This window comes from Miscanthus floridulus, chromosome 1, assembly GCF_019320115.1.
Source record: "Miscanthus floridulus cultivar M001 chromosome 1, ASM1932011v1, whole genome shotgun sequence".
NCBI lineage: Eukaryota > Viridiplantae > Streptophyta > Magnoliopsida > Poales > Poaceae > Miscanthus > Miscanthus floridulus.
The window spans coordinates 42,862,257-42,886,707 of NC_089580.1; the positions used below are offsets into that span (position 1 = coordinate 42,862,257).

Consider the following 24,451-nt stretch of genomic DNA (forward strand, 5'->3'; position numbering starts at 1 on the left):
GCATTTTAGAGAAGGTTAGAGAAGGAAAAGAATGCTTGGGTTGTGCCTCCGTAGCTTTATTCAATGGGCTTCTAGGACTTTCTATTTCTGATTTTTGGGCTTTTGGCCCATCGATCAGCCTACATATGTGCTGCTAGTATCTATTTACACTACTAATTCATCGATTTTTTCTTTTCTAGATCCACAAAAAAATATCCTTCACTGAAAAGTGTACCTAGAAAAACGATATCTTAAAAACGGACCATCCAGATTTGCTTGTAGACCTTCTCTCCCCTTACTCACTCACATCCAACGGTCTACGTCATCTACCCTACTAATTCACCAACTTTTTTTCCTAGATCCACAAAAAAGGCCCCCCACTGAGAAGCCCCCATCCATCCGCCCACAAAAGTGAACCCAGAAAAACGATATCTTTAAAATCCACACAAAAAAATGTCCTCCGTTGAGAAGCCCTCCATCAATCGACCCACAAAAATATACTAAGGAAAACGATATCTTTAAAACGAGCCATTCAAATTTGCTTGCATGCCTTCTATCCCCCTTACTCACTCACATCCAACGGTCCACATGTGAGTCAACCTCCTCACCCTTCCCCGTCTCCCTCAGTCTGGGCGTTCGGTTAACCAAAACCGATCGGTTCAGTTCTTTGGTTCTTTAGCTAATTCGGTTACCTGAGAAGAAGGGACCGATCGGTTACTTTGAAAATGCAGAACCGAGGAATTTCAGTTTCGGTTAATTCGGTTCGGTTTCGGTTCTAACCGATTGAACCGAATTTTTCAGGAACCAAGAAACAAACACATTCAATTGCAAATTTCGGCAACATTTTACCTGATTTTCATGCAGTCAAAAAGGGACAATTTAAACTGAAATGCAGCATAAAACAACAGTACAACACATATATGTTATTGTTCTCTCAAATATTCAAGTATAGAGCAATATTCAAGCCTGCAGTAAAAAAACAAAAGGTCCAACAGCTTAGTTCGGTTATTTCATGTTAATTCGGTTAATCGAGTGCTGGAACCGAACTTGGGACCAAATATTTCGGTTTTGGTTTCGGTTTCGGTTCCAGTTAGTTCGGTTCGGTTAAGTTCGGTTCGGTTTTTCCTACCCAGGCTGACTCACGCCCGCGCCCGTGCGCATCGCGCACAGTTCGATTCCTCAGTTATCTTATTTTTTCTAAACATCATCCTCTCCTCCCCCTCGCCTCCCTGTCCCGTGACTCGCGACTCGCCCCGTCCCGCGGCTAGGGTTCCCCGCCGGTGCCGCTCGCCGGCCATCTCCAGTCGTGTTCGCAGCCCTGGCCTAGGACGCGCGGCAGCGGCCCTCGCCAGGTCGAGCGGAGCCGCGCTCGCCGGGCCGCCCCATGCCGCCCAGCGACGCCCTCGCCAGGGCCGCACGCGCCGCCGCCTCCGCATGCGGCTTCCTGGGCAGCGCGGGAAGAGCAAACCCGCTCCCGTCCGCGCACGTCTCCAACCTCCAGTCCGTGCTCGCCGCACGCTGCTCGCCCCCGGGCTAGGTCAGCACCGCCGCCGCAGCCGGCGAGGCTGAGGCCTCCTCCGCACCGCTCGAGATGGGGCGCCAGCGAGGCCCGTCGTTCTTCTTACCTGTGCCAGGGGATCCGGTCGACTGGTCTTGCGGCTCTCGTCGATGCCCTCGTTGCCGGCGGACGCTGTGACGTCCACGTGTGTGCCCCCGAATCGTACGTGCTGCAACCTGAAAACCCAAGCGTCTTAATTTCCCCTTACATTGCTCTCATGATCGCAAAATATTGTTTGCTTCCATTGAATTTGTTGGGAGATTAAGTAGTCCCAATTTTGGACGCCCAGTTTGCTGGCATTATATAGTATTTTTGTTGCCTTTTGCCTGTGATTGTTGAACTGAACTGATTTGGGTCCCTTTGTTTATTTGAAGGGACAAGCTAGCCTGTGGCCACTCAATTACCGTCCGTGAAACCATCACTGCGACATCCGTGGATTTCACAGTTGCTAAAGCTTTTGAGATATGATGCGGTGAGGTCCATTTGTTCATTCAATTGTGCGCAATTTGCGTCACACTTATATTAAAAAAAACACTTAATCTGATTAAAGAAGGCATGTGAAGATGCTAGGATGGATGCTTGACCTGGATGGTTGAATGGTGTGTTCGCTGACATTTGCGTTGTTCTTGACAGTAGTACTCCAGTGTTGCTTACCTCTACAGTTGTACAATTAATGTTCTGAAGCCAACCATCGAAATTCAATTAACACTGACTCAAAGGTAAGTTGTGGCTCAAGTTCAGTTATCTTCCATAATAGATGTCTGAAGCTACCATGCATGGTCAATTTTTTATGTTTTCCTCTGATCTGAATATGAACTGAACACAGTGTTTATTGTACAAGTGGCCTTAGGATATTCCTTTTTATTTATAGATTATATCATAATATATATAATATCGGACGTAAACCAGTTAGCTACTCTTATCAGTTCTTTTCGGTCTTCAAATGAACTCAGGTAGTGTGATTCTATTGACCGTATCTTAGCTAAATTCACATATGAGCTTTATCACTGCACAGATATCATAGGAACAAGGAATACTTAAGAAGGATGAAGAGGAAATAGTGGCAAATCACCACTGATAGAGCATTGCTGAGCCTGTTGCGCACCTGATGGATGGACGAGGTCTATGCTCAGCCACGATCCTCTAATTGGCAATGGAACTCTTTCACTTTTATAGATCAGGTATTTGTTTTCCCAACTGCTATCATTGGTCTGCTACTGCCATTCTACATTCTTTTAGAAAACATGCAAATTGTGTTGCCCACTATCATGTTATTTTAAATTCATAGAAATAGATAGGAGCCGTTACTCTGTTTTTTAATCCATCGTCGTATGTTTCAAATTGTTGACTTTAATACGTGTAGTTGTGGACTTGTGGTTGGTGTCCCTTATGCTCTTAAATGACTTCCACGAGAAAACCAAATGGTGGTCGTCCACCCTTGATTTGCCTCCTACATTTGATTAATTATTTAATTTGACTCCTAAAACTGAAATATCACCGTTTGCCTTGCGCTTTATTGCTTTCGATACACTTCCATTGCGATGATTTACAACGCTGGTCATTTGTTTTTTGTTTCAAGTATTGCTGCTTTGTTTCAACTTCACAACTCTAGAGTTGAGCTCACTCTCAGTAATGGCAAATTGGCAATGCCATCTGCAGGTTTTAGTGGTACGCCAGGACCTCATCAAGATGGGGGCTGGGAAAATAGCTTCTCAATGTGCCCATAAGTTCATCTTCAAGTGGACGCATGCTGTTTATTTGGCACACCTCATTCATTGTTAGGTGGTGTTTGGTTTCTCCTCCTAAACTTTAGTCGCTGTTCTATCGGATGTTTGGACACATGAATGGAATATTAAATATAGACTAATTATGAAACTAATTGCAGAGCTTGCAACTAATTTGCGAGACGAATCTTTTAAGCCTAATTAGTCCATGATTTGACAATGTAGTGCTACAGTAAACATGTGCTAATGACGGATTAGTTAGGCTTAATAAATTCGTCTCGTGGAGTACTGACGGATTCTGTAATTTGTTTTTTTATTAGTATTCGAACACCTTATGCGACACCCTCACGTGACACCTCCTAAATTTTAGTCACCAGATCCAAACACCCCCTTAATCCCTTGCAGGTGCAGCGATGGGCTTGTACGCAGAATTGTTGTCAATGCGGTTTGCACTGTTTCTTCATTAAGTAGATTTAGTTGAAGGATGTCTGAGGTATATTTTTCTCTTCATAGGCAATAAATATTCCTTTATAGTGTTGCTGTACACTATTTAGGCTTGAATTTGCGTAGATACAGAGATGTTGGTACTCATTTATTGATTTTTAAAGATGTGATTGAATAAATGATGTTCTACTCATCAAAATGGGAACAATGGGAGCAGCAGAGCAGACAGCAATAATGGAGCTAGCTGCCTCTGTTGAGCCGAGCGGTGCTTGCACTGCATTGCATTTGTGGGCAATGGCAGGAGTTGGAAAGACTAGGAAGAGAGGAGAGGGGCGATGAGAGGCAGAGCAAGAGGAGAGGAGAGGGGCGAGGAGAAGCAGAGCAAGAGTTGTTTTACAGTATAGTACGTCATAAACACAGGCATTTTATAAGAGTTAACTTATTATCTGTCATGCACAGATATCAATGAATTTTTGGTGGACATTTTGAAAAGCCATGCAAATGAATGAGCCATGCAAATGAATGTCTTGACTGCTTCCCTGAAAATCTCCGAGGCCTACTTATGTTTCTTAGGCAGATTGTAAATTAGATGGTTAAAGCGAGATATAACTTTATTATATTTTGTTATGCATGAAAGTTGAACTATGGAAAAAATATCGGTCGTTTGGTTGTTTTTTAGTCCATCTTCAAAATAAAGCCGTGGCGTTAACAAGAGCGTTATACTAGTAGTAGCTAAAAAACAATCTACATTCCCCTAAAAAAAGCTAAAAAACAATCTACGTATAAACTATTTTTTTATCTTTTTACAGTATAGCATAAAACCTCTCTTTTTTTTTTGCTAATTACACTGTACAGGCGTCATAACGCTCAGAAACACACGTGCATAGCATGCGTCGTGCGTGTATAGGGATTATTGCTTCCACACTATCTAGTTGCAATTCTGTGATGATCGAGCATAATGTTTTAGGGCCTGTTTAGATTCGATGGACTAACAAATAGTTAGCTAAAGCTTAGCCCATGAGGATCAAACTGGTGGACTAGTGAGTAGACTAATCCAAACCCCCACTAATTGTTACTCCCTCCGGGCCGTTTTATAAGGCGCTCTCTTGTTTTTCTAAAAGACCGGTATGTAGGGCGCGTGATCATTCCTAGACGTCAGTCCACTGGAGTAGCAGCTGTGATTTAACACGCGCACTATTTCTCAAGCGAGCATTACATGCGGCCTTAACTCCCCAGGGAGTAGCAGTCCTGGACGTATAGAAAGGCACCAGCTGTCGCATGCTACTTTTCACGAAGCGTTTCTGCAACCGCGTGAAAAGCGTTTCTGCAACCGCGTGCACTTGACACGGCCTTGTTTAGTTTGTAAACTTTTTGGTAAAATAGTATTATAATATTTTCATTGTTATTTGATAATTAGTGTTTAATCATAGTCTAATTAGGTTTAAAAGATTCATCTCGTGAATTTCGTCTAAACTATATAATTAGTTTTATTTTTTATTTACATTTAATACTTCATGCATGGTCAAAGATTCGATGTGACGAAGAATCTTAAAATTTTTTGCAAAATGAAGTGTAACTAAACAGACATGTGTCAAGAGACTGGATAAGAGCATCTTTGGTACATATTCCAGCGGCTCCAGCTCCCACCGCTCTGTGCAAGCATTATTTGTTGAAGCCATTTTTCTCTCACCTCTCACTCCCACTCACAGAGCACTTGGGCCTTGTTTAGATGTCATCCAAATTCCAAGTTTTTTCACTTTCTCTTCATCACATCAATTTTTAGCCGCTTGTATGGAGTATTAAATGTAGGTAAAAAAAATAACTAATTACATAATTTAGTTGGAAATCATGAGATGAATCTTTTGAGCCTAGTTGGTCCACGATTGGACAATATTTGCCAAATAAGACGAAAGTGGTACTATTCATCGGGTTTAATTTTTTTTGCAATCTAAACGAGGCCTTGGAGCAGGATATTTTAGCTTCACCAGATTTGAATTCTCTGAAACACAACGTTCACACAGTGTTGGAGCCGGAGCCAACGAGAGCTCGGCCAAACGGACCCTTACACTAGTATTTTTCTCTCATAACAAATCAACCAATATACTTTTAGCTATGGCTTATTAGCCAAGCAAACATGACATTAATTTCTTTCTTGGTATCTGGAATCAACCTCTTTGTGCCTTATAAAATGGTTCAGAAGGAGTAGTTCACTAGTCCATAAAACTCAACCGTTTGGACCTGTGATTCCACCCACTGTTCGTCTAAACGGTCGTTTAGCTCATTTAAACACCGTGTAAACGCTACACGGTGGTGCGCCGTTTTCGTTTAATAACCCGTTTACTTCGTTTAATTGACCATTTAGCCTGTTTAATGGGACGTTTTACTCGAATAATGGCTAGACGGTGGGTAATCGACGGTTTACCGTTTAGCGTTTAGAAAAACACTGATTCCACCATATCTGCTCCTAAAAAATTACTATGGTCATCATCGTGTATCCCCTCGCTCCCTTCGACACCGCGTCGGACACCTGATAATCCCGGCTGCCATGGATAGACCGATGGAACCGTGGCCTGTTGGTCTGCGTGTCGGACACCACGTGGTGCTCCCGTCGTGTGCTAATCCAGGCCTCGCCGATTAACGAGTCCCGATCAGACACAAACTCTCTACGCGTGCAAATAAAAAGAAGACGTCCCTCCCGATCTCCAGCGCATTCTTCTGGGCATGTTTGGTTGGAGACCTGGATTACTTGCCTGGTAAAAAGTGTTGCCTGAGAGTTGTCTGGAATTTCAATGAAATTTGCCTCGCGAGGCAAGTAGAGAGATGATCTGTTTGGTTGGATACTTGTGCCCGAGAAGTTTAATAATAAGAGAGAATATGTTTTCTTATGTATACAACTAATATTGTTGAACTTATATGTATACAACTAATATTGTTAGAATAATATACACCATAATAATATACTAGAATATAAATCAATGATTTTTGTGTATAAATAATATGCATAAAAATGTAATTATTTTTAATATTTTATTTATTAACAATTCATGCAGATAATTATGGAACAAATAGAAATTAAACATAGCAGTGATAAGCGATGTTGAGTAATAGAAGACAGGAAAAAGAACAAAACGTAAATGGCATCATTTCACCGAGAAGGTAAAGAAAAAAAAAGACAAAAGAAAAAGAAAGAAAGATGGAAGAGACGCCACTACTACAGTACCGTATTAATCACCAGGCAACCTGGTCCTATACCCAGGCGCTCAGTTTTCATGGCCTGGCTGTGACCGCCCTTGCCTGGTCCAGGCGTGTATTCAGGGTTCAAAGCAAACGCAGTACAGGCAATCTTCAGGTAGGTGTTTGCTCAGGCACGATCCATCCAGGGTGCAATCCAAACAGGCCCTCTATGCAGGCCACTTAGCCCGATCTCTACGACCCGGCCGCGGTAGTGGACGAGAATCTGCGCACGAGCCCAGAAACTCATGTACATACGGCCTACTACTACTACAACAGCCGAGCCATATAGGAATTTGATTCTTTTTTTTAAAAAATGAATAAATATTGCTACAGTTATTTGTTTATTGATAATCATTTGCTACAGTTAGTTGTTTATTGATAATATTTGAAAATTTGATTTTCATGTCTAGATGTTACCGGTCCTAAACTCATGCGTCCGTGTCCTGTCCGGTTTCCATACGTGCCAGCGTGTACGTTACGGAGTCATTGAAGCTCACGTGTCTAGATCCAATTAGGCCATGTTTAGTTGCTCCAAATTCCAGAATTTGGCACTATGCAAAAAGAAGATTCCCCGTCACATCAAACTTGCGGTACATGCATGGAGTACTAAATGTTGACGAAATCAAAAACTAATTGCACAGTTTGGTTGTACTTTACGAGACGAACGTTTGGAGTCTAATTAGTCAACGATCGGACAATTATTACCAAATAAAAACAAACCGCCACTGTAGCTACAGTAACGGCAGCAAATCAGGCGGCGCCGATTCGGTGCCCATCTAAACACGGCCTTAGTGACTTCAGTCTAAAATATCGTAACCCTGTCCAACGCACGGGTATTCATCCGTTACCTCCACCTCCACGCACGCGACCGAGCGCCCTCCGCCACGCACCGGCTGCCGTCCGAAGGGTTCCCTCCCGCATCCTTTCTGCGCGGTGCGCCGCCCGCGATTCACCCTAACTCGGTCTTTCTTGCATCCTCCTGCGCCGCCCAACCTGCAGGTCACCCTATCGTTCGTCCAGAAGATCCGTCAGCGACGAGGTTTTCTTTTGACTCTGTCTGCTACTACGTATTTTATGCAGTTTCAACACATGAATTTTTTAGCACCATAGGATTAACATCCAACAACTTCCACTCTTCTTCTACCTTTAGCCTCTAGCCTTTTTCTACCTCCAGACAATCACAAATCACAAAATTACAGATCACAAGAAATATTTTTTTTTTGTCTATAGAAGAACAAATCACAGATCGCAGAGGTGTTTATGTGTTCGTTACGACATGTGGGCTCCCCACGTCACAGATATAAAAAAATTCATGTTTTTTTTTGCTAAAGCACATGTATGTTGTATAACATTTTTGTTTCTTTTTTATCGGAAGCGTGTTTCTTGTGAGCATTATTATTTTAATCCAATATTTCCTTAACCATGGCGTAACAAAAAAATATATATACTTGCTTGTATGGCTGGAACTAGCGTGAGGTACCTGGAAAAACAAACTCAAGGGCATAATAGTCTTTGCAGTGAGATAGTACAATTTATTAGCTTTTGAGTATGGTCATGTCGGATCACATGCTCTCACTTTTTATGTATTCCCGTGGAAATTGGAGAGATCTCTGCTCTACTCTATGGCCAGAAAGGAAGCATATGCATCGTTGCCGACGAGATAGAATGAGCATATGACCAGCATTGCATTCCTATGTGCATCCCGTTGCCAAATTGTCAATTGGCCCAATAAATCGGATGCTTACTATCCACGTACTTTTTCTACAACTCGGTACAAAAAATAGGAAATATATAGTATTGTGGGATTTTTTTTTCTAAACAAAGCTACTTCTATTCTATTGCGTCCAAACATTCGACTCGTCAACACGTAAAAACTTATAGTAATTGATAAAAAATAGATTTTAAAAACAGCTTTGGTTAGAAAATGAGCCTTTTTTGATGCTTAAGTGCCGTACCCTTCGCTTTATAGAATAGATAGGAGGAAGAATACCAGAGATTCTCGAGTGCTAAGTACAATACTTTTAAATGTCTCGTTTAGACGGACGTTGACAGGTAAGGAACTGACGGAGTGGCTTAATTTGGTGTGAACAAGAATCAAACCGGAAATGAGCCATTCTTATGAAATGAAAGTTATAAATAAAAAAATGAAAGTTATAAATAAAAATGTCCTCGCATTCATTCGAAGAAACCAAGAGCACCGAGGACACAGAATTACCTTTGATTTAATAATTGATTTTTTCTTTCATACATAAAGAAGGGAGACATTCCTCGCAAACAAAGAAGAGAGTCGTTTCAATAACAAAGGGCAATTGGCTAAAAGGTGTTGGAAAGGGCTGCGCTAAGTGTAATTTTCTCAAAAGATTAGAAACCGTTTTTGAATTGGTGCTACTGCCTTGTGTTCGGTTATATAATTGTATAGAAAATAACTAGGCACTTACCCCTTTTTTTTTGCAGTTTATTTGGGTGGGGGGAGGAGTCACACAGCTATTTAAAGATTCTTCTGAGGAGGTCAGAGTCACTTGTTGAAAACTTCAGTGCTGGAATTCTTTATCAAGTTTGTACTTTCATATGGTGGAGTATGGTCTAATCATCGTAGATCAAAATATTTTGGTCGGCTCTATACTCGCTTCGTTCGTGAAAGTTGGAGGCCAGAATATATTCCTTAATAAAAAAAATGTAATAATCAATGTCTCAGATAGTGGACCGATGCATGCGGTAGCTTCTTTGCATGCATGATGCGGTGTCAAGTCAGTCAAGCACTAATAATTAATTAATTAAAATCTATGGCTCCGATCGCGATCAGCGTTCAATCGCGGTCCACCCAATCCAAGATGACTAGCATAGCAGATGAGAAAGAACGCCGGGGTGGGTGGATGGTGTCTGATGCATGCATCCAGGGGCGGATTTGGGCCCCGGGCTGCAGCCCGGGGCGAGGCCCATGAACAGTGGGGAATTGCTTTATAAAAACGGTATAAAAAGGTCTTTCAACCCATTAGCCCACCCCGAGGAGGCGAGGAGGAGAAAGGCCAGCAGGCCGTCACAGTAGTTAGCCCGGGGCGGAGCTTGTTTCCTGCATGCATCCATCCAATCCACCGACGAAAAAAAAAAGTGATTAACGAGTGAACGTCCGCTCCCTCGCACGTGCCGCGTGCTTCCGTGACGCATCGACGAATGAAGCTTGACACCAAATGTCCATTACTTTGTGGTTCATTTGGTCTGAAAGAAATCTTGTACGGGAGGAGGGACGAAGGCGTCCAGCGGAGATTGTGGTAAGAGCTATCAAAATCTATGTTGGGGAGATGAATGATCCTCAGATGCAGCAAAGAGCGCAGGTGCAAAGGGTGGTGAGCTGGGCCAGGCCACCGGAGGGACATCTGAAACTGAATTGCGACGCCTCTTTCATCCTGGTGGATGGGGCTTCTTGATCAGAGACAGTGATGGAGAAGTGGATGGGGGCGTGTAAATCACTTGCTGAATGCATTCCAAGCTGAAGCGATTGCCTGCCTTCAGGGTGTCCAAGCTGCTTGTAATCTGGGGATCGGCCGGCTGATCTTGGAGACGGATGCGCTGAAAGTTAAACTAGCACTGTCGATTTGTCACTGGCTGGTGGCATTGTCGAAGAACTGAAGTTCATAGTATCTACTAGCTTTGTTAGCTTTGAGTGCATTCATGTTCCGAGAAATCGTAACAGAGCAGCTCACGTCCTTGCTGCTGTAGGTGTGGGTAGCAGTGAAGGGGAGGAGCACTTGTCGTGCAACACTCCGGACCGCTTGATCGTATTAGCTATATTTATCAGTTATGATATAGTGTTTTTTTCTTACAACAAAACAGCATTAGCAGACCAGCAGGCTTATACGCCATAGAAACAATCCAGCGAACACGGTGGTAATCGTTGTTCACGATTTGTCAACACGAGTGCAATGAGATTTACCCCAAGTTCAAAGAAAAAAAAAGGAGTACGTAGTACAGGTGCGCGGTACAGCAAAAAGGTGCCTCGTGATCGCGCATCCAACGGCACACGCTACGGCCTACGACCGTGAACCCGGCCCACCGCGCGTGCCGATAGCTCCAGTGCGGCGCCTGCCCGCCCGTGCTCGCTCGCTAGGAGTAGGGGGCCACCGCCCACCGGCCACGGCGTCGGCGGTCCACGCCTCCGCCGCCTGCGCCGCAGCGGAGACAGCTCCGAGGCCAACAGTCACGAGCGCCCCGGAAGCGGTCCAGGGTCCACCCCGCGTCGCATCACCTGGCGGCCCTTTCCGCTTTCCTCGTCAGCACAAAGGTCAATCGCCGGGCCCACGTGGCAGGGACTCGGCACTTCCCGTATTTATATACGCCAAGCGAGAGCAGTAGCAGCGAAGGCCACGCATCTCTTTCCTTCCTTCCCTGTCCGTCCGAGACGAGCGGCATCCGCATCGGCGTCTGTCCGTCCCTCGTCCCTCGGAAGTTGTCGCGGGTAAACTCGCCCGTTTCCGCTCCCGCCATGGAGGAGGCCAAGGGTACGTCTGGTATTCTGTCGCATGGTTGCTACATGTTACGGTCTGCGATTGCGGTTTTCTTGGGTTCGTGTGCTAAGGCAGAAATTTGGGATCCAGGAAGTGTGGAGATCTTGGGGTTCGTCGCTGCTGCCCCCGGTGTTGTCGCTCAGTGGTGACAGATTTGGTCTTCGGTATAAGTTGAGGGCGGATTCCAGGTTTCTGTTGCAGTGCGTATCGTGATTAAACTAGGAACTTGCAAAATTGGTGGTGTTTGATGCGTGCGGTAGTTTAAACTGAAGATGCACTTCGCAGCGAGAGAGTGGGAGGAGTAGATTTTGAGTGTTGCAGCAGGAGTACTGGGATTTGAGCCATTCTGTTTGCGTTCTAGTCAGAGCAATGCTCTGTTCTGTTCGTCGGTGTCTCAATTCTGCTTTTTACTGGCTGCCAGTGCCAGCCAATACATATTCGGACTGGAAAAGGCGAAAATTGCCTCCTTTCCAACTTATAGAGGCAGCGCAGAAGCTTAGCCTTGTAATTTCTGTGTAGGATAATTATACTATACTCGCTCCTAATTTCAATCTAACTTATAGAGGCTACACACTTGCCAAGTTATGAATTGCGGTACTGACTATCTATATGAAAACTGATGTGTACCATTGAGCAGCTAAAGCTAGCAGGGAGTACCTTGTCTGCTCCCTCTCTTGTACAACCAATCAATTATAGAATCTACCTGCCAGTTGTATACAGTGTCCATCTGCTGGCAATCCAGTTTTGCTGCCAATTTTGTTTTCCTGCTGTTGAATAGTGGAATGCCATGCTAAAATGATTTGTGTACACCAATCTTCCTGCATGCCCTCGATCGCCTTACCTCTGAAAGCATCTTGCCTGCTTATGTAATAATAATATGGTTGCTATATTTCATCATTCTTGAATAGAATGCTCATGTGAGCTGAACAGTATATTTCATCATTCTTCCTTTTTGGATCTGGATTTTTATATCTTAGTTAACTTAGATGGCTCATATATGACCTTTCCCTCTACTGTAGTTGTGGATTCCAAGGACGGAACGATCTCAGTTGCTTCAGCATTTGCTCGTCATCAGGAAGGTGACATTGTTGTTTCCTCATCCACTAAACTCTCTACTGTCTTGTCCCGTTTCATTGCATGACATGACATTCAAGATTAAACTAATACAATCTATGCATTCATGTATACACTGTTATTTCTTACTGTCAAAAGAGGTTTATTTGAGCTTTGGTTTATCAAACAGCTGTACAAGACAGGGACCATAAATTTTTATCAAAGGCAGTTGAAGAAGCGTACCGAGGAGTTGACTGCGGTGATGGAGGACCATTTGGTGCAGTTGTTGTCCATAATGATGAAGTAATAGCTAGTTGCCATAACATGGTTTTGAAGAATACCGATCCAACTGCACATGCTGAAGTAACTGCGATAAGAGAGGTAGGATGCTCTCTCGACTGCTGCTCTAACTTGCACCGCAGCATCATAATAGTTGGATCCTTGACCATCCAATTGGTTACTCCTTCCATGCTTTGGTGTTAGTATCACATTCAGCTTGTAAATAGCCAACGAGCCTCTAGTCCATCTGGTTAGAGCTCCTCAACGGCACTCCACGTGTCCTGGGTTCGACTCCCCGTGGGAGCGAATTTCAGGCTGTGGTTAAAAAAATCCCCTCGTCTGTCTCATGGCCAAAGCATAGGTCAAAAGGCCCGGCCCGGTTCTCACAAGGCAATGGTGCCCAGGGGTTCGGGGGTTTTCTCGACCTGTGTGAGAAGGTCTTCTTCTATCACAACAATGCCCGGGGGTGGTCTTACCCCCTGCAGGTCGAGTTTTTTTTTTACATTCATCTTTTACAGATGTGGAATGACTCATTCCATCTAAATAAACACATGTGTTCAATTTGCAATGTTCAAATTTAGTGCCAGTAACTTAAGATGATTATCTGCATCTAAAGTCAGTTAAAACTAACCAATCAATAGCTCTCTAAATTTATTTATATTCCTGTGAGGAGTTAAAACTGATGGTTGGTCTTTACTATTTCATAGCTTTGTTTTTTTTTCATTAGCAGTAGATTGTATGGAAATAGATGCTTTCAAGATCACTGAAACAAAAAAAAAGTGTCTTGTATGGTCTGCCTGACTTTTGGGACTATAATTCTGAAATATTTTTCATTCACAGTGTTCGCTGCATTCTACATTAGTTTTCCTTCCATTGTTAAGACAAGACAATACTCATCTCTTATAATCAATGTTTCTTTTGTACACTAGGCTTGCAAAAAGCTTGGGAAAATTGAGCTGTCAGATTGTGAAATTTATGCATCCTGTGAGCCATGCCCAATGTGTTTTGGTGCTGTTCATCTATCCCGGATTAAGGTTGTTTTCTTAACTTAAATATTCTTCATGTGATCGAATATATGGAGCATGTTACTGATTGCAATCTGGTCCAATGCTGTACTGCAGAGGCTGGTGTATGGAGCCAAGGCAGAAGCTGCAATTGCCATTGGATTTGACGATTTCATTGCTGATGCTCTCAGAGGAACTGGGTACTACCAGAAGGCCAGCATGGAGATAAAGCAGGCAAATGGAAATGGAGCCATGATTGCTGAACAAGTATTTGAGAAGACTAAAGAGAAGTTCCAAATGTATTGATCCATGGAAATACTTGTTGGGATGATTTAACATTGTTATAGCCCTCTCAAAAAGAATAACACAACCTCTGGTATTATGTAATTTGTGATGGGCTACAGATTGTCAATTTGAACACACTTATTTATCATTGTGCTTCCATTTCTGAAAACAAGAATGTTGTCGCTCCTTGTCCTTCAGTGAGCAGTTGATTCTTAATTTACCTTATAAGTAGTCTTCCACACTCTGTACCACTTGAATTCAGAGGTCCTGAACTTTTTTTTTTATCACCTCAAACTTCAAGTACAAGTTGTAGTATCTGAACTCACCAACACACACTATAGCCACACGCACGCACACGACTAGATCTACAATAAGTCTTCAGAAACACGGTTGAAAGATTTTTTAATATGTACTTTGTTGTCTTGAACTCGTTAGGTAAATATATGATTCATGATCAGTGCCAAATTAAGGTGCACATGCAATGACTTACTGCTTAGTTGTAGAATGCATATTGGCTGTGGAAGGGTAAACTAGGACAGAGTTTGTGTTTTTTTGGTTCAGTTTGGTGCACACTGTCAGTATGTCATGATTTGCTGTGGCGGAAACAATAAAGCGAGACTAGCAATCCTGATAGTTCCAGGCTTCAAGAGAAGTATCTGTACAAAGCAGGATAATACCATACCCTGATAGTGGCAGTTGTATGTAAGATCTCAAAACACCATGTTTTTTATGCTTTTCTTATTGCATTGATTTTTTTTTGGGTCCCGTGGCAACACAAAGGTATAGACCTAGGCAAGAGTTGGCCATACTATAAGATGATTAATTTCTTGTATCTTTTATTAAAAAGAAAAACTATGCTCAAAACCATAAGTTATGCAGATTGCATTCACATATCAAAAATGGGAACAAAACAGGCAAGATACATCAATAGTCATCTCAACAGCTATATACATGAAGCAAGCGGCACTCTAAGCACAAATAATTGCAAGAATCAGATATACATGACTAATAGGGCTCATTCCGTGAAGCAAGCCCCTTTGCAGCAATAACAAGCACAGCTCTACCTACACTAAAATGAAGCCAACTCTAGTAAAGGATTTAGCAACCGGCTGGTGCTCGATGTATGTCTTGGTTGCTGCACACGCATTGCTGAAGAACCGCTTCCATCGTAGCAAATGGGTGTCTGTCTACAATTGCTTCTGAGCTGCTCGCATGATTCTGGGATCACGAAGTTCGAATATCCTTCAATAAGTGAACAATTCCATGGATGTGTAGATTGTACACTGAGGGAAACATTGGACAGACAAATGTTGCTGAAATTGTCCCCCTGAATGCCTTCCAAGATACCAGCAACGCCAATGTTAATGCCAACAACATCCTTGATTGTAATATTGCTTATGACGGGGAGAGCAGTCCTGTCATATTTGTCATCAGGATGTTCACCATAGTTTCCAGTGATCCTGATGGCCATCGAAACATTGTCCATGCTCACATCTGCTATGTACACATTCTTCACGTACCCTCCACGCCCTGGGGCTGTCTTGATTCTGATCCCATGAAGGGAATTGACAATGCGGAGGCCCACAGCCCGGACTTCTGATATGCCACCTGACATCTCACTTCCAAAGGCAATCCCTGCACCACCCCTTGTCTCCCCTGTGATGTCGCTTATGCTGATATTGGAGCTTGGTTGACCAAATGAAATGCCATACTCATCCCAGCCACTTTTAATGACAATAACATCGTCACCATTTCTTACATAGCAATGATTGATGCACACATTCGTGGAAGAGTCTGCATGGGTTTGCAGTTGTATTAGTGCCATAGATGCAAATATGATTGATGTTGATCCATCATAATTAAAAAAAAAATAAGCAAGCATATTTTTGCATGAACCAAATGGGATAAGGTCATATCACAAGCAAACACTGGTCACATGTAATGATAGCTTGTGCTTATGTTATTTACTATTTTTAGCACTACATAACAGCAATGTGAAGCCCAAAAGTATGTCGCCACTTCACGAAAGAATTGCTTGCATATATTCAGAGATCTTGACCATACAAATCAAAAGTAGATGAATTTTGAAAGGACAAAGAAGAAAAAAAAACTTGGAGAGAGAACATGCCAAATGACATTTCAATCACCAATGTCTCTCTCCCTTTTCCACCTAGTCTGTTTAGTAACAAAAGTTCCCTACTGCAGAACCAAATGGGGGGAAAGGAGCAAACGTGTAATAAATTATGAAAGCTTAGACATATCGAATAATTACAAGTGTCATATTACCTGGATTAATGCCGTCAGTATTTGGTGAATTCAAAGGCGCTAGGATTGTGACATGCTGGACAAGCACTTGGCTGTTTATGTAGCAAAAGCACTCCAGATAATATATTTGTATTGTGAATGAATTTTTATGTTTGAACAGAAAGCAAGTGGCTATCTAGAAAACCAACCTGCAGTATACAGGGTGGATATTCCAAAACGGCGAGTTCTTGAAGGTTAGATTAGATATGACAACATTGGTAGAGTACATCAACTCAACAAGATGTGGTCTAGTATAATTCAATGTGTGGTTGCGGAACCAGCCCCACCAAATAGCTCCTTGACCATCAATGGAACCATTAGCACCTGCCCAAGAGTAGCAACATTTACAGTACTGATAGGTGATAGTTTCAAAAAAAAAACATTTACAGTACTGACAAGCTAACTAAATGATATTTGAAGAACATGGGAGTGATGCAACTATAGTATTTACTAACCAGTTACAATAACATCAGTCAGATTTAATCCAAAAATCAGACTCTGATGCCTTTTTCCAGGAAGCTCTCTACCTCGCCCATAGGATGGAAGAGGATCAATAACTGGCCAATGAGATGAATCCTGCAGGATGCATTCAGGGCATTACAGTCGAAGTATAATAAAAAAATAAAGTTGCTATTCAACACGGAAAAAAATAAAAGGTTTTAAAACTTTTAAGGAAAGTGACTTTTTTAGCATTTAATAATAAATATAATATATGCAGTTGGCTTTCTATCGTTTCCTAGAAGAAAGCTAGATTAATGATAAGATTCAGCAATATAAGTTTGTCTTGTTCATGTGCATAACATAACAAACAGACGACCCAAAGAATATATTATTGGAGTACAAGTTATCTTTGTGCAAAGTGTGCAAATCATCTTACCGGAGATCCAATTATTACCGCATCCTTGTCCAGTGATAAAGTGAGATGGCTGATAAGATTAAAACTCCCTGTCAGCCACCTTCCTGCAGGCACGAAAAGCTGTGCGCCACCCTTGTCCGCAAATGAATTGAGATAGAAGATTGCATTCTGGAATGCCTTTGTATTGAGGGTCACACCATCCCCGACGGCACCAAATTCAGTTATTGTGACACTGTGAGGACGATATACATTCGGGGGCATGTCCTTGCAGTATATGCTGGATACAGTGGACCATTGGGTCTCAACCATGGTTGTGAAAACCAAAAGGACTTGAAACAACTGGCAGAAACTCCAAAGGAAAAAAAGAGAGAGGGAGATTCAGTAACAATCACATATACCTGTGCTAATAATTTGTGTCACCAACAAAACATGTAACATGAAGAATTTTTCATCCGTGAAAACACAGAGCAATGAATTGACCATAACTATAAACATTTGAAAACAAAGTTTCACTCAAATCTTCATCGGGATGGTTCTATAGCATCTGAACACGCCACAGGAAGCTGAAGAGGGCCAACTCATTTAGTTTTCTCTCGTATTACCTATCTTCAAAATTGTTTTATTGAATTGTGGATCAGGGTGACACTAGGCACCTCCACTAAGGCGTTATATCAAGTGTTTGGAACACGAACCGATTTTTCTAAAAAAAAACATTCCGATCAAGTGACAGGAAAAACAAAGAGTGAAGCACGAACAGACTAGCGGACATGAGCCTCGAGATGTTGGGCATAAATAACGCGACCTGATGACGACAGATCACGCGGCAATGCCACCAAACGGCAAATGCCACGCAGGAATGCAGGATCGATCTAGGACAGCACCAGCGCGTCAGGCCATTCGTCAATCTCCTCGGACCAACGGCAGTATGGAGCAGAAAGGGCAATGGGTCGTGCACTCCTCACCGGAACCCCGTGACGGGTAACGGCACGATCCATCGTCCTTTCGCCCTCCCGGGAGGGAGACGAGGAGCGCGGGCACAGGAGGAGGCAGTAGGGAGGGGGACACTCACAGATGCAGATCTCTTCATCTTCCCCGGCGAGATCTCGGAATCCGTGGGCTGCTCCTGCTGCTCCTCCTCCTCCTCCTCCTCACAGCCGCCGACGCCGACGCCGACGCCGACACCCTCTTAGCTAGCGGTGGAGACAAGAGACCTGGCGCCCGCCTTCAATGCGGCACGCCGCCGTGGCTGGACGCGCCTGCAACGACAACGACCCGGCAGCAGGCCCATCATCAATCAATCGGGAAAGAGGAGCGGCGGCTGTTACAAACTGTAACGAGCAGTGGGCGCGAGGGCAGGCACGGAGCAGGAGCGAGAGCCACGCACCACCAGGACTCACGACACGTCGGTCGGTCGGTCGGTCGATCGCCGGGGCCGCCAGGATCAGCGGCGCGGCGCCCTCTGCTCCTTCTCCTCTCCTCACCTGCTCGAGGAGGAGGGGAGCAGGGACGGGGAGCAGGTGGCTGGCGAGCCGCTGGGACTGGAGCGAGGGTGAGGCACTGAGGCAGAGCGCAGTGCGGGGGTAAAGGGGGCAGGGACCGAATCATGCCACGCTGTGCAGTGCAGCGCAGAGGCGGCGTGGGTGGCTGACCGCGCTGGGGCTGGGGTGCGCCCCGTCGCGGCACCCCTGGTCCTTGCTTGGTCCTGCCACTGCTGCACCTGGACGGTGGTTGGCTGCTGCCGTGAATGTGTCATGTGTGATGGTGGGTGGCGCCGTGGAGGAGGATCGGAGGAGCAGGGCAGGGCCTCCCCCTCCCGCCTCCCGGGTCAAAGCAGAGCCGAGCAGGGGAGCCAACGATGGAGGGAGAGGGTCCGGCTCCGGCAGGCACACGGGTGCCTGCGCTCCTCACAACGGCCGGCGCCAACTACTCACTCCTCTCTCCTCCGTGACCATAAGAAAGAATGGAAATCTTAACAATTTTAAGTTTAGCGGAAAATGTAAAACAATATTAGTATTTAAGATGAGCGCTAGATTAATCACAAAATATTTTTTATCAAAAATATATTTGAAGGTACATTCATATTATTTTTTTTTATAAATCTTTAAATTACATTTGGATTTATTTGACTCTTGAGAAGCTAAGGGTATGATTGGTTGGTTGTATATGTCGATGTATTATTATGTAGTCACAAGATCTGTGTAATTGTCTTATAGGACTGGCTCGCTGGATGCAAAAATGTCCTTTCAGACTGGCTCTGCAGATACATAGATTTTAGACATTTGTAGGGAGCTAGGTTCGTTGAATGCAGACGTTTACCAAGCTAATGATGTTATTAGTGTACAATAGTACATATCAAGTGATATTAATACATTTTGAAAGAAGGTTAAGACATAATAATAAGATACTAAAATAAGAACTAGATAAAAATCATGGTCATAACCTTGTATTATGCAATCAAAGAGCATATATTCTCAGTTAGACTAATAGATAGGGGTAACCAAACATTGACACTACCTGCTCCCGGATACCAGCTAGGTTCGACTCACACCATACGTGAGCGAATCACCAGGTTTTTCTACTTTTTTTTAGGATTTATTAGGACAGAATACTGCACGGCCCGGTCTGCTACTCTGCTGATACGCGTGACCGACCGAGGAATCTTCTGTTTGGATTCCAACGGCAGGAGCGTCCAAAAACGGCCGGGCGCCAGTAGCATGCAGAATACGGGACGGCCGCCGCGCCGGCCTCTGCTGTTCGTTTCTCGTCTCGTCTCGTCTCCGGTCTCTTCTGCTGATAATAAAGTGCTAAGCTAATCAGCAACACCGACCTGATCAGAAATTTCCAGCGCAAATAAAAAAATGTGTGTTGCTGGTGGTGTGCTTTGCTGTCCTTGGCTACCCGTGCTCTTCTCTTGGCAAGATATTCTTGTTAACTCCTCTGCTTTGCTGTTAATCTCTTCCTCAGACCTCAGCTGGTGGTAATCGGCGAGTGCCAATCATTCCTGACACTGTCAGTGTCTCTGTTTCTGCGTCGGCATCTCTGTCAGCTGCGTGCGCGCCTTCTCTGATCTGGAGGTAGAGGGGCATGGCATTGCAATGAACATTCTCAGATCTCAGTGTTTAAGATCGCCCGGCGTGACCTCTCTGACCTGGAGGCCAGAAGAACGTTCAGAGAAGGCGTTTCAAACTGACTGCTCCTTCCGGAAGAAAAAAAGAAATACAAGGAAATCAAACGGCGTTTTTGTCTCGTGTGTTTGTATGGGCATGCGAGCAGATGCCACTCTGATTCACTCTCTCGAATTGGCTGCAATGCGACAGGGTAGAAGTAGAACAGGACTAGAACTGCTAGCTAGTCATCCTCGGCTGCGTCTTCAGCAGGGAAGTGTGGGCATCATGTCTGAGAGGGCCTGTTCGGCTGGTGTGGCTGGCACTGTTGGCTGGCTGGTTTCGACTGGTTCAATAATGTTCTGTGAGAGAGAATAAGCTAAAACAAGCCGAGACAAGCCGAGCCGAACAGACCGACTAGTGCTCGTTCAGAAGAGCGACATCATGCAGTGGTGGACGGACCGTAGGAGGTGCTTGCCCAAATCAATTCGTCGCGGATTCGATTCCTTGTTCTTCCTTGTTGGTTGGACGTTGTGGAAGGAAAGAAATGCGAGAACCTTCAATGGGACGCCAAGGTCGGTGGCGCAGCTGCTTTAGCTTGTTCGCTGGTTGGTTTCTGGGCTGATAAGCCCGGCTGGTGCTGATTTGTTGTCAGAGAAAAACATTATTGGCCGGCTGATAAGCACTGGCTGAAACTAATTAGCGAACAGGCTGATTGAAGATGAGATTGCCATGTGGACTGCGGCAGGGTACCGGCACTTGGGCGCGCTGGACTCGCTTGGTCAGGCGGACTGAGGATGTTCCTCGTCTTAGTCGTGTATTATGTTTACTGTGTAATTACAACCGTGTGCGAGTCTGATTATGGAAAATGTGGATTACTGTATTGGGACGGTGGCTGTAACAAAACTCTATTCCTCTGCTTAAGGAATTACGTGCCAACGCACGTTCTTGGAAAAAAAAGAACTGCTAGCTAGTAGTAGTACGACGTCTCACATGCACACACCAGAAACAACAGCGAAAGATTCATGGGTCTCGCCACCTTCTTGGCTTGCATTCTAGTGCTACCCGTGCTGTCAGTCCGGCGCTTTGGTTTGAGCCCTGGCTGGGGAGCTGCACCCAGCCACATGCATCCGACCCCAGGCGTTCAAAAACCAACGCCTGGGATGCATGCTGTGCCAGGCAGATTTGACTGTCGTCTGTTCTCGTCTCGTCTCACACTGCAAACTGCAAAGGCAAACGAAAACAGACGCCGGCCCGGTCCCGGAGCCCGGAGCCCCGGCCGGCCGGCCGGCCTCTCAGCCTCTGGTCCTCCTCCCTCCGTCCAATTCCCAACAAGTCGCTGTCTGTGACTGTAAGGCGGGCTCCAAAAGGCGCTCTCATTTCCATCTCATCTGGTTTAGCAAAACCAAATGGCAAGCAAATGCAAATGCATGCCTGCATAAGGCCAAAGGCGCTGAAACATTTACGATTGGAGGCAGGCGGCGGCACCACCACCACCACCAGTCCACCAACACAGGCCACCGGCCAGCAGCATGGTCCCGGGGCGAGCGCACGCGCGTGTTCGTGTGAGGCAGAAGCATGCAGAACCAGCCTTGCCGGCCGGCTAAGCTGGCCGTAATCAGGCATTCAGGCTGCGCGTCTGTGCAGCAGCCAGCAGCGGATGGCCATTATGGTGACTCCCGGGGAGCACTGCTGGTAATCAATCGATCGGCATTAACGCATGCAGCAACAAATTAATTAAGTGCCAGTAGTGGCAGTAGTCTTAAAGGTGAACAAGAGCTGTTGTTAGTCTTACAGCGAAGTGACGCTTTGTCAGTGATGGAGATCAACCGTTCGACGGTAGGGAGAGGGAGATCTGGTGCAGTGCAGTGCAGACTTTTATGATGCAGCTACCAGAACAGTTATTATTAGTGTTGCTGTGGTTAAAACAGCATGAATGATTGCGTGCATCTAGAAGAAACTCGAGAAATTAGGAGGAGAAGGGAGATGAGCCGATGACTGATGGGGAAACAAACGTCTCATCTCTGATCTCTCAATCCCTCACGGATGCATATGCAGCTGTGGCTGGCCCTTGGCCATGTTTTACGATCTTGATTCGGATCTTGACAGAAGAAAAGAAGAGAAAAGAAACCTTCGTCAGGTTTTGGATTACGATCTGTAGGCATGCGTGCGTGTTGTGTCTGCAGACAGACGGCAAGCGGCACTGAAACAGACAGCTACTGGCTCATTCGCTTCGCTGAGAAAAGCCGAAACACTGTTTCGGCCGATTTAAACACGGTTTCGGCTAAAAAAGACGGATTATAAGAAAACGAACAGGGCCACTGTGTTCTCCGTTCGTTGTGATGGTGACTTAGGTCTGAGGTGAAGTAGATTTCAGGTGAGCAAATGGTACGGTATGCGATGTTTCGTTCAGATTCAGATGCTGAAAGAATCCAATGCTGACTGCCCAAGCCCCCAGGAACGCTGTCGTCCTACTACTATGTACGAGGTAGGTGTAGGCCTAGCGCTTTTTCGTGCCTGGTTGGTGCGGTTCCCTCAAGTTCCCTGCTCCAACTGTCGGAGGAAAACGGCTGGGCGCAAACCGTCTAAGGTCTGTTTGTATTATTTTTCTACTCCTTTCTAATGAAAAACGTGTCATGGTATGCGCCTCGGTTTCGATACTTCTGCTATGAGTCCGGCTTCTGCGATGCCAGAGCAGGAGCCGGAGCCGGAGCGGTGCTAAACGGGGCCTTAGCTGTCGTGGTCCTCATCCTGGATATGTAAAATCATGGACTAGTGTATCTCCGATGCAATGCAAGTTCCTACATTGGATCTTTGAATTGGATTCCCTTCTCATGTGCACTGCATGCAACTGGCAACTGCTAGGACGGCCATGGCAATGCCGTGCGTCTCCAATAATCTGCATGCAATGCACTGTCTGGTGACCAATGATTTATGAATTTCTGATGCTAGGAGCTAATAAGCTATGTATCCTACTCCCGTAGCCTGTAGGATCAGATCAGCGGCAGCTGCATGTGTTCATTCAGCAAGATGGTAGATCGATAGATAGATAGCAATAGCATGTACAATTAGCTCGACTGTTTTCTGTTAGGAGATGCAATAAATTTGCTCCGGAGCCTAATGGGGTGATCAGATCTGCATTGCTGCTGCTACATTACATAGTGTAGCATGCATGCCTGTGCGGCATTGCCCGGGCTGCCATTTGGAAGGACACACCACAACACGTGAAGAGTTTTACTGAAACGTTGTACTGGGAACGGCTTACGTGTGCTGCGAGAAAATGGCAAAGATGTTGGAGTACTCGGCCTGCAGATCACCGGATTCGCTATGCTTACCGTGGTGCTGTGTCCGGCCAGCTGCTGTCACTGTACTCTTGGCACATGGGTTGCTCATGAGCCACGGAGGCATCCAGTCAGTCACTGCCTCACTCTCGCTCCTCTTCTCGATCTCTCTCTTCCTTGGGGCTGCTCGATCTGATGAAAATGGCTGGAATCGGAATCATACAGTGTCACCCAACAATACTCTGGTTGAATTGAAGGCATTTGGTCCCATGGCTTTGGCTCCGGTTGGAAGAGAGAGCAGTGTGGCGGTTTGTGCAAGCTTCCAATGTAGTACCTCCATCTCAATTTTGGCTCCCGAGAACACTCAGTTTTTCCCTTCACCGTCTTCTTCCTACTCCCGACACGTCACCGCCGCCCGCCGGCCACCGCGCCCCCGGTGACGACCTCCTCCTTCCCCTCCCCCCACCGCCGTCATGGCCATGGACATCCTGCCCTCACCTAGCCTGGCCGCCTCCTACGCCACTAGAACCCTAACCACCGACCCCACCAGCTAGCTGGCCTGCCTCCCTCGAGGCCCTTCTAAGCCCACCGGAGTTGGAGAAAAAGAGAGAGAGAGGGGAAGAGAAGAGAAGAAAAAAAATCGAGTGTTGAATTACTCTAAAACATTGTATAGTATTTCTGCAAAAAAAATATAATCCTAAGTCTAGATTGAATCAAACTTCCTCAATTTTGATAAAGCTATTAAAGTTAATATAAAATACTATCGATATTTAAGAAATAAAATTAATTAATATACTATAAAAAATTATAAAGTATTTTTTATATATTTGGTTAAACCTAAGAA

General features: G+C 44.9%; 2 protein-coding genes and 1 long non-coding RNA gene across 10 annotated transcripts; 2 read left to right on the forward strand and 1 right to left on the reverse strand.

Moving 5' to 3' along the window:
• Positions 1–1,172: 1,172 nt before the first annotated feature.
• On the forward strand, positions 1,173–4,554 carry LOC136501067 (uncharacterized). Of its 6 annotated transcripts, none has more exons than XR_010770202.1 (5): positions 1,173–1,699; positions 1,912–2,009; positions 2,088–2,256; positions 2,553–2,718; positions 3,197–4,554. It is a non-coding gene; the product is annotated as an uncharacterized lncRNA (long non-coding RNA). The 6 variants fall into 6 exon arrangements; XR_010770194.1 differs by having other exon boundaries at positions 2,101–2,256; XR_010770187.1 differs by having other exon boundaries at positions 2,171–2,256.
• Positions 4,555–11,281: 6,727 nt separating this feature from the next.
• Positions 11,282–14,250, forward strand: LOC136500926 (guanosine deaminase-like). 2 transcript variants are annotated; one of them, XM_066496499.1, is made up of 5 exons: positions 11,282–11,435; positions 12,461–12,520; positions 12,685–12,875; positions 13,703–13,807; positions 13,895–14,250. In XM_066496499.1, the coding sequence occupies exons 1-5, from the start codon at positions 11,420–11,422 to the stop codon at positions 14,081–14,083; spliced, it is 561 nt and encodes a 186-aa protein (XP_066352596.1). In that variant the 5' UTR covers positions 11,282–11,419; the 3' UTR covers positions 14,084–14,250. The 2 variants fall into 2 exon arrangements, with proteins under 2 accessions (XP_066352596.1, XP_066352534.1); XM_066496437.1 differs by lacking the exon at positions 11,282–11,435 and having other exon boundaries at positions 12,439–12,520.
• Positions 14,251–14,923: 673 nt separating this feature from the next.
• LOC136500796 (probable polygalacturonase) lies at positions 14,924–19,058 on the reverse strand. Of its 2 annotated transcripts, none has more exons than XM_066496336.1 (7): positions 18,607–19,058; positions 18,292–18,478; positions 17,244–17,571; positions 16,822–16,942; positions 16,516–16,690; positions 16,349–16,419; positions 14,924–15,856 (listed from the first exon to the last, which is right to left on the reverse strand). In XM_066496336.1, the coding sequence occupies exons 3-7, from the start codon at positions 17,529–17,531 to the stop codon at positions 15,132–15,134; spliced, it is 1,380 nt and encodes a 459-aa protein (XP_066352433.1). In that variant the 5' UTR covers positions 17,532–17,571; positions 18,292–18,478; positions 18,607–19,058; the 3' UTR covers positions 14,924–15,131. The 2 variants fall into 2 exon arrangements, with proteins under 2 accessions (XP_066352433.1, XP_066352366.1); XM_066496269.1 differs by having other exon boundaries at positions 17,244–17,561; positions 18,607–19,056.
• Between the last annotated feature and the right edge of the window lie 5,393 nt (positions 19,059–24,451).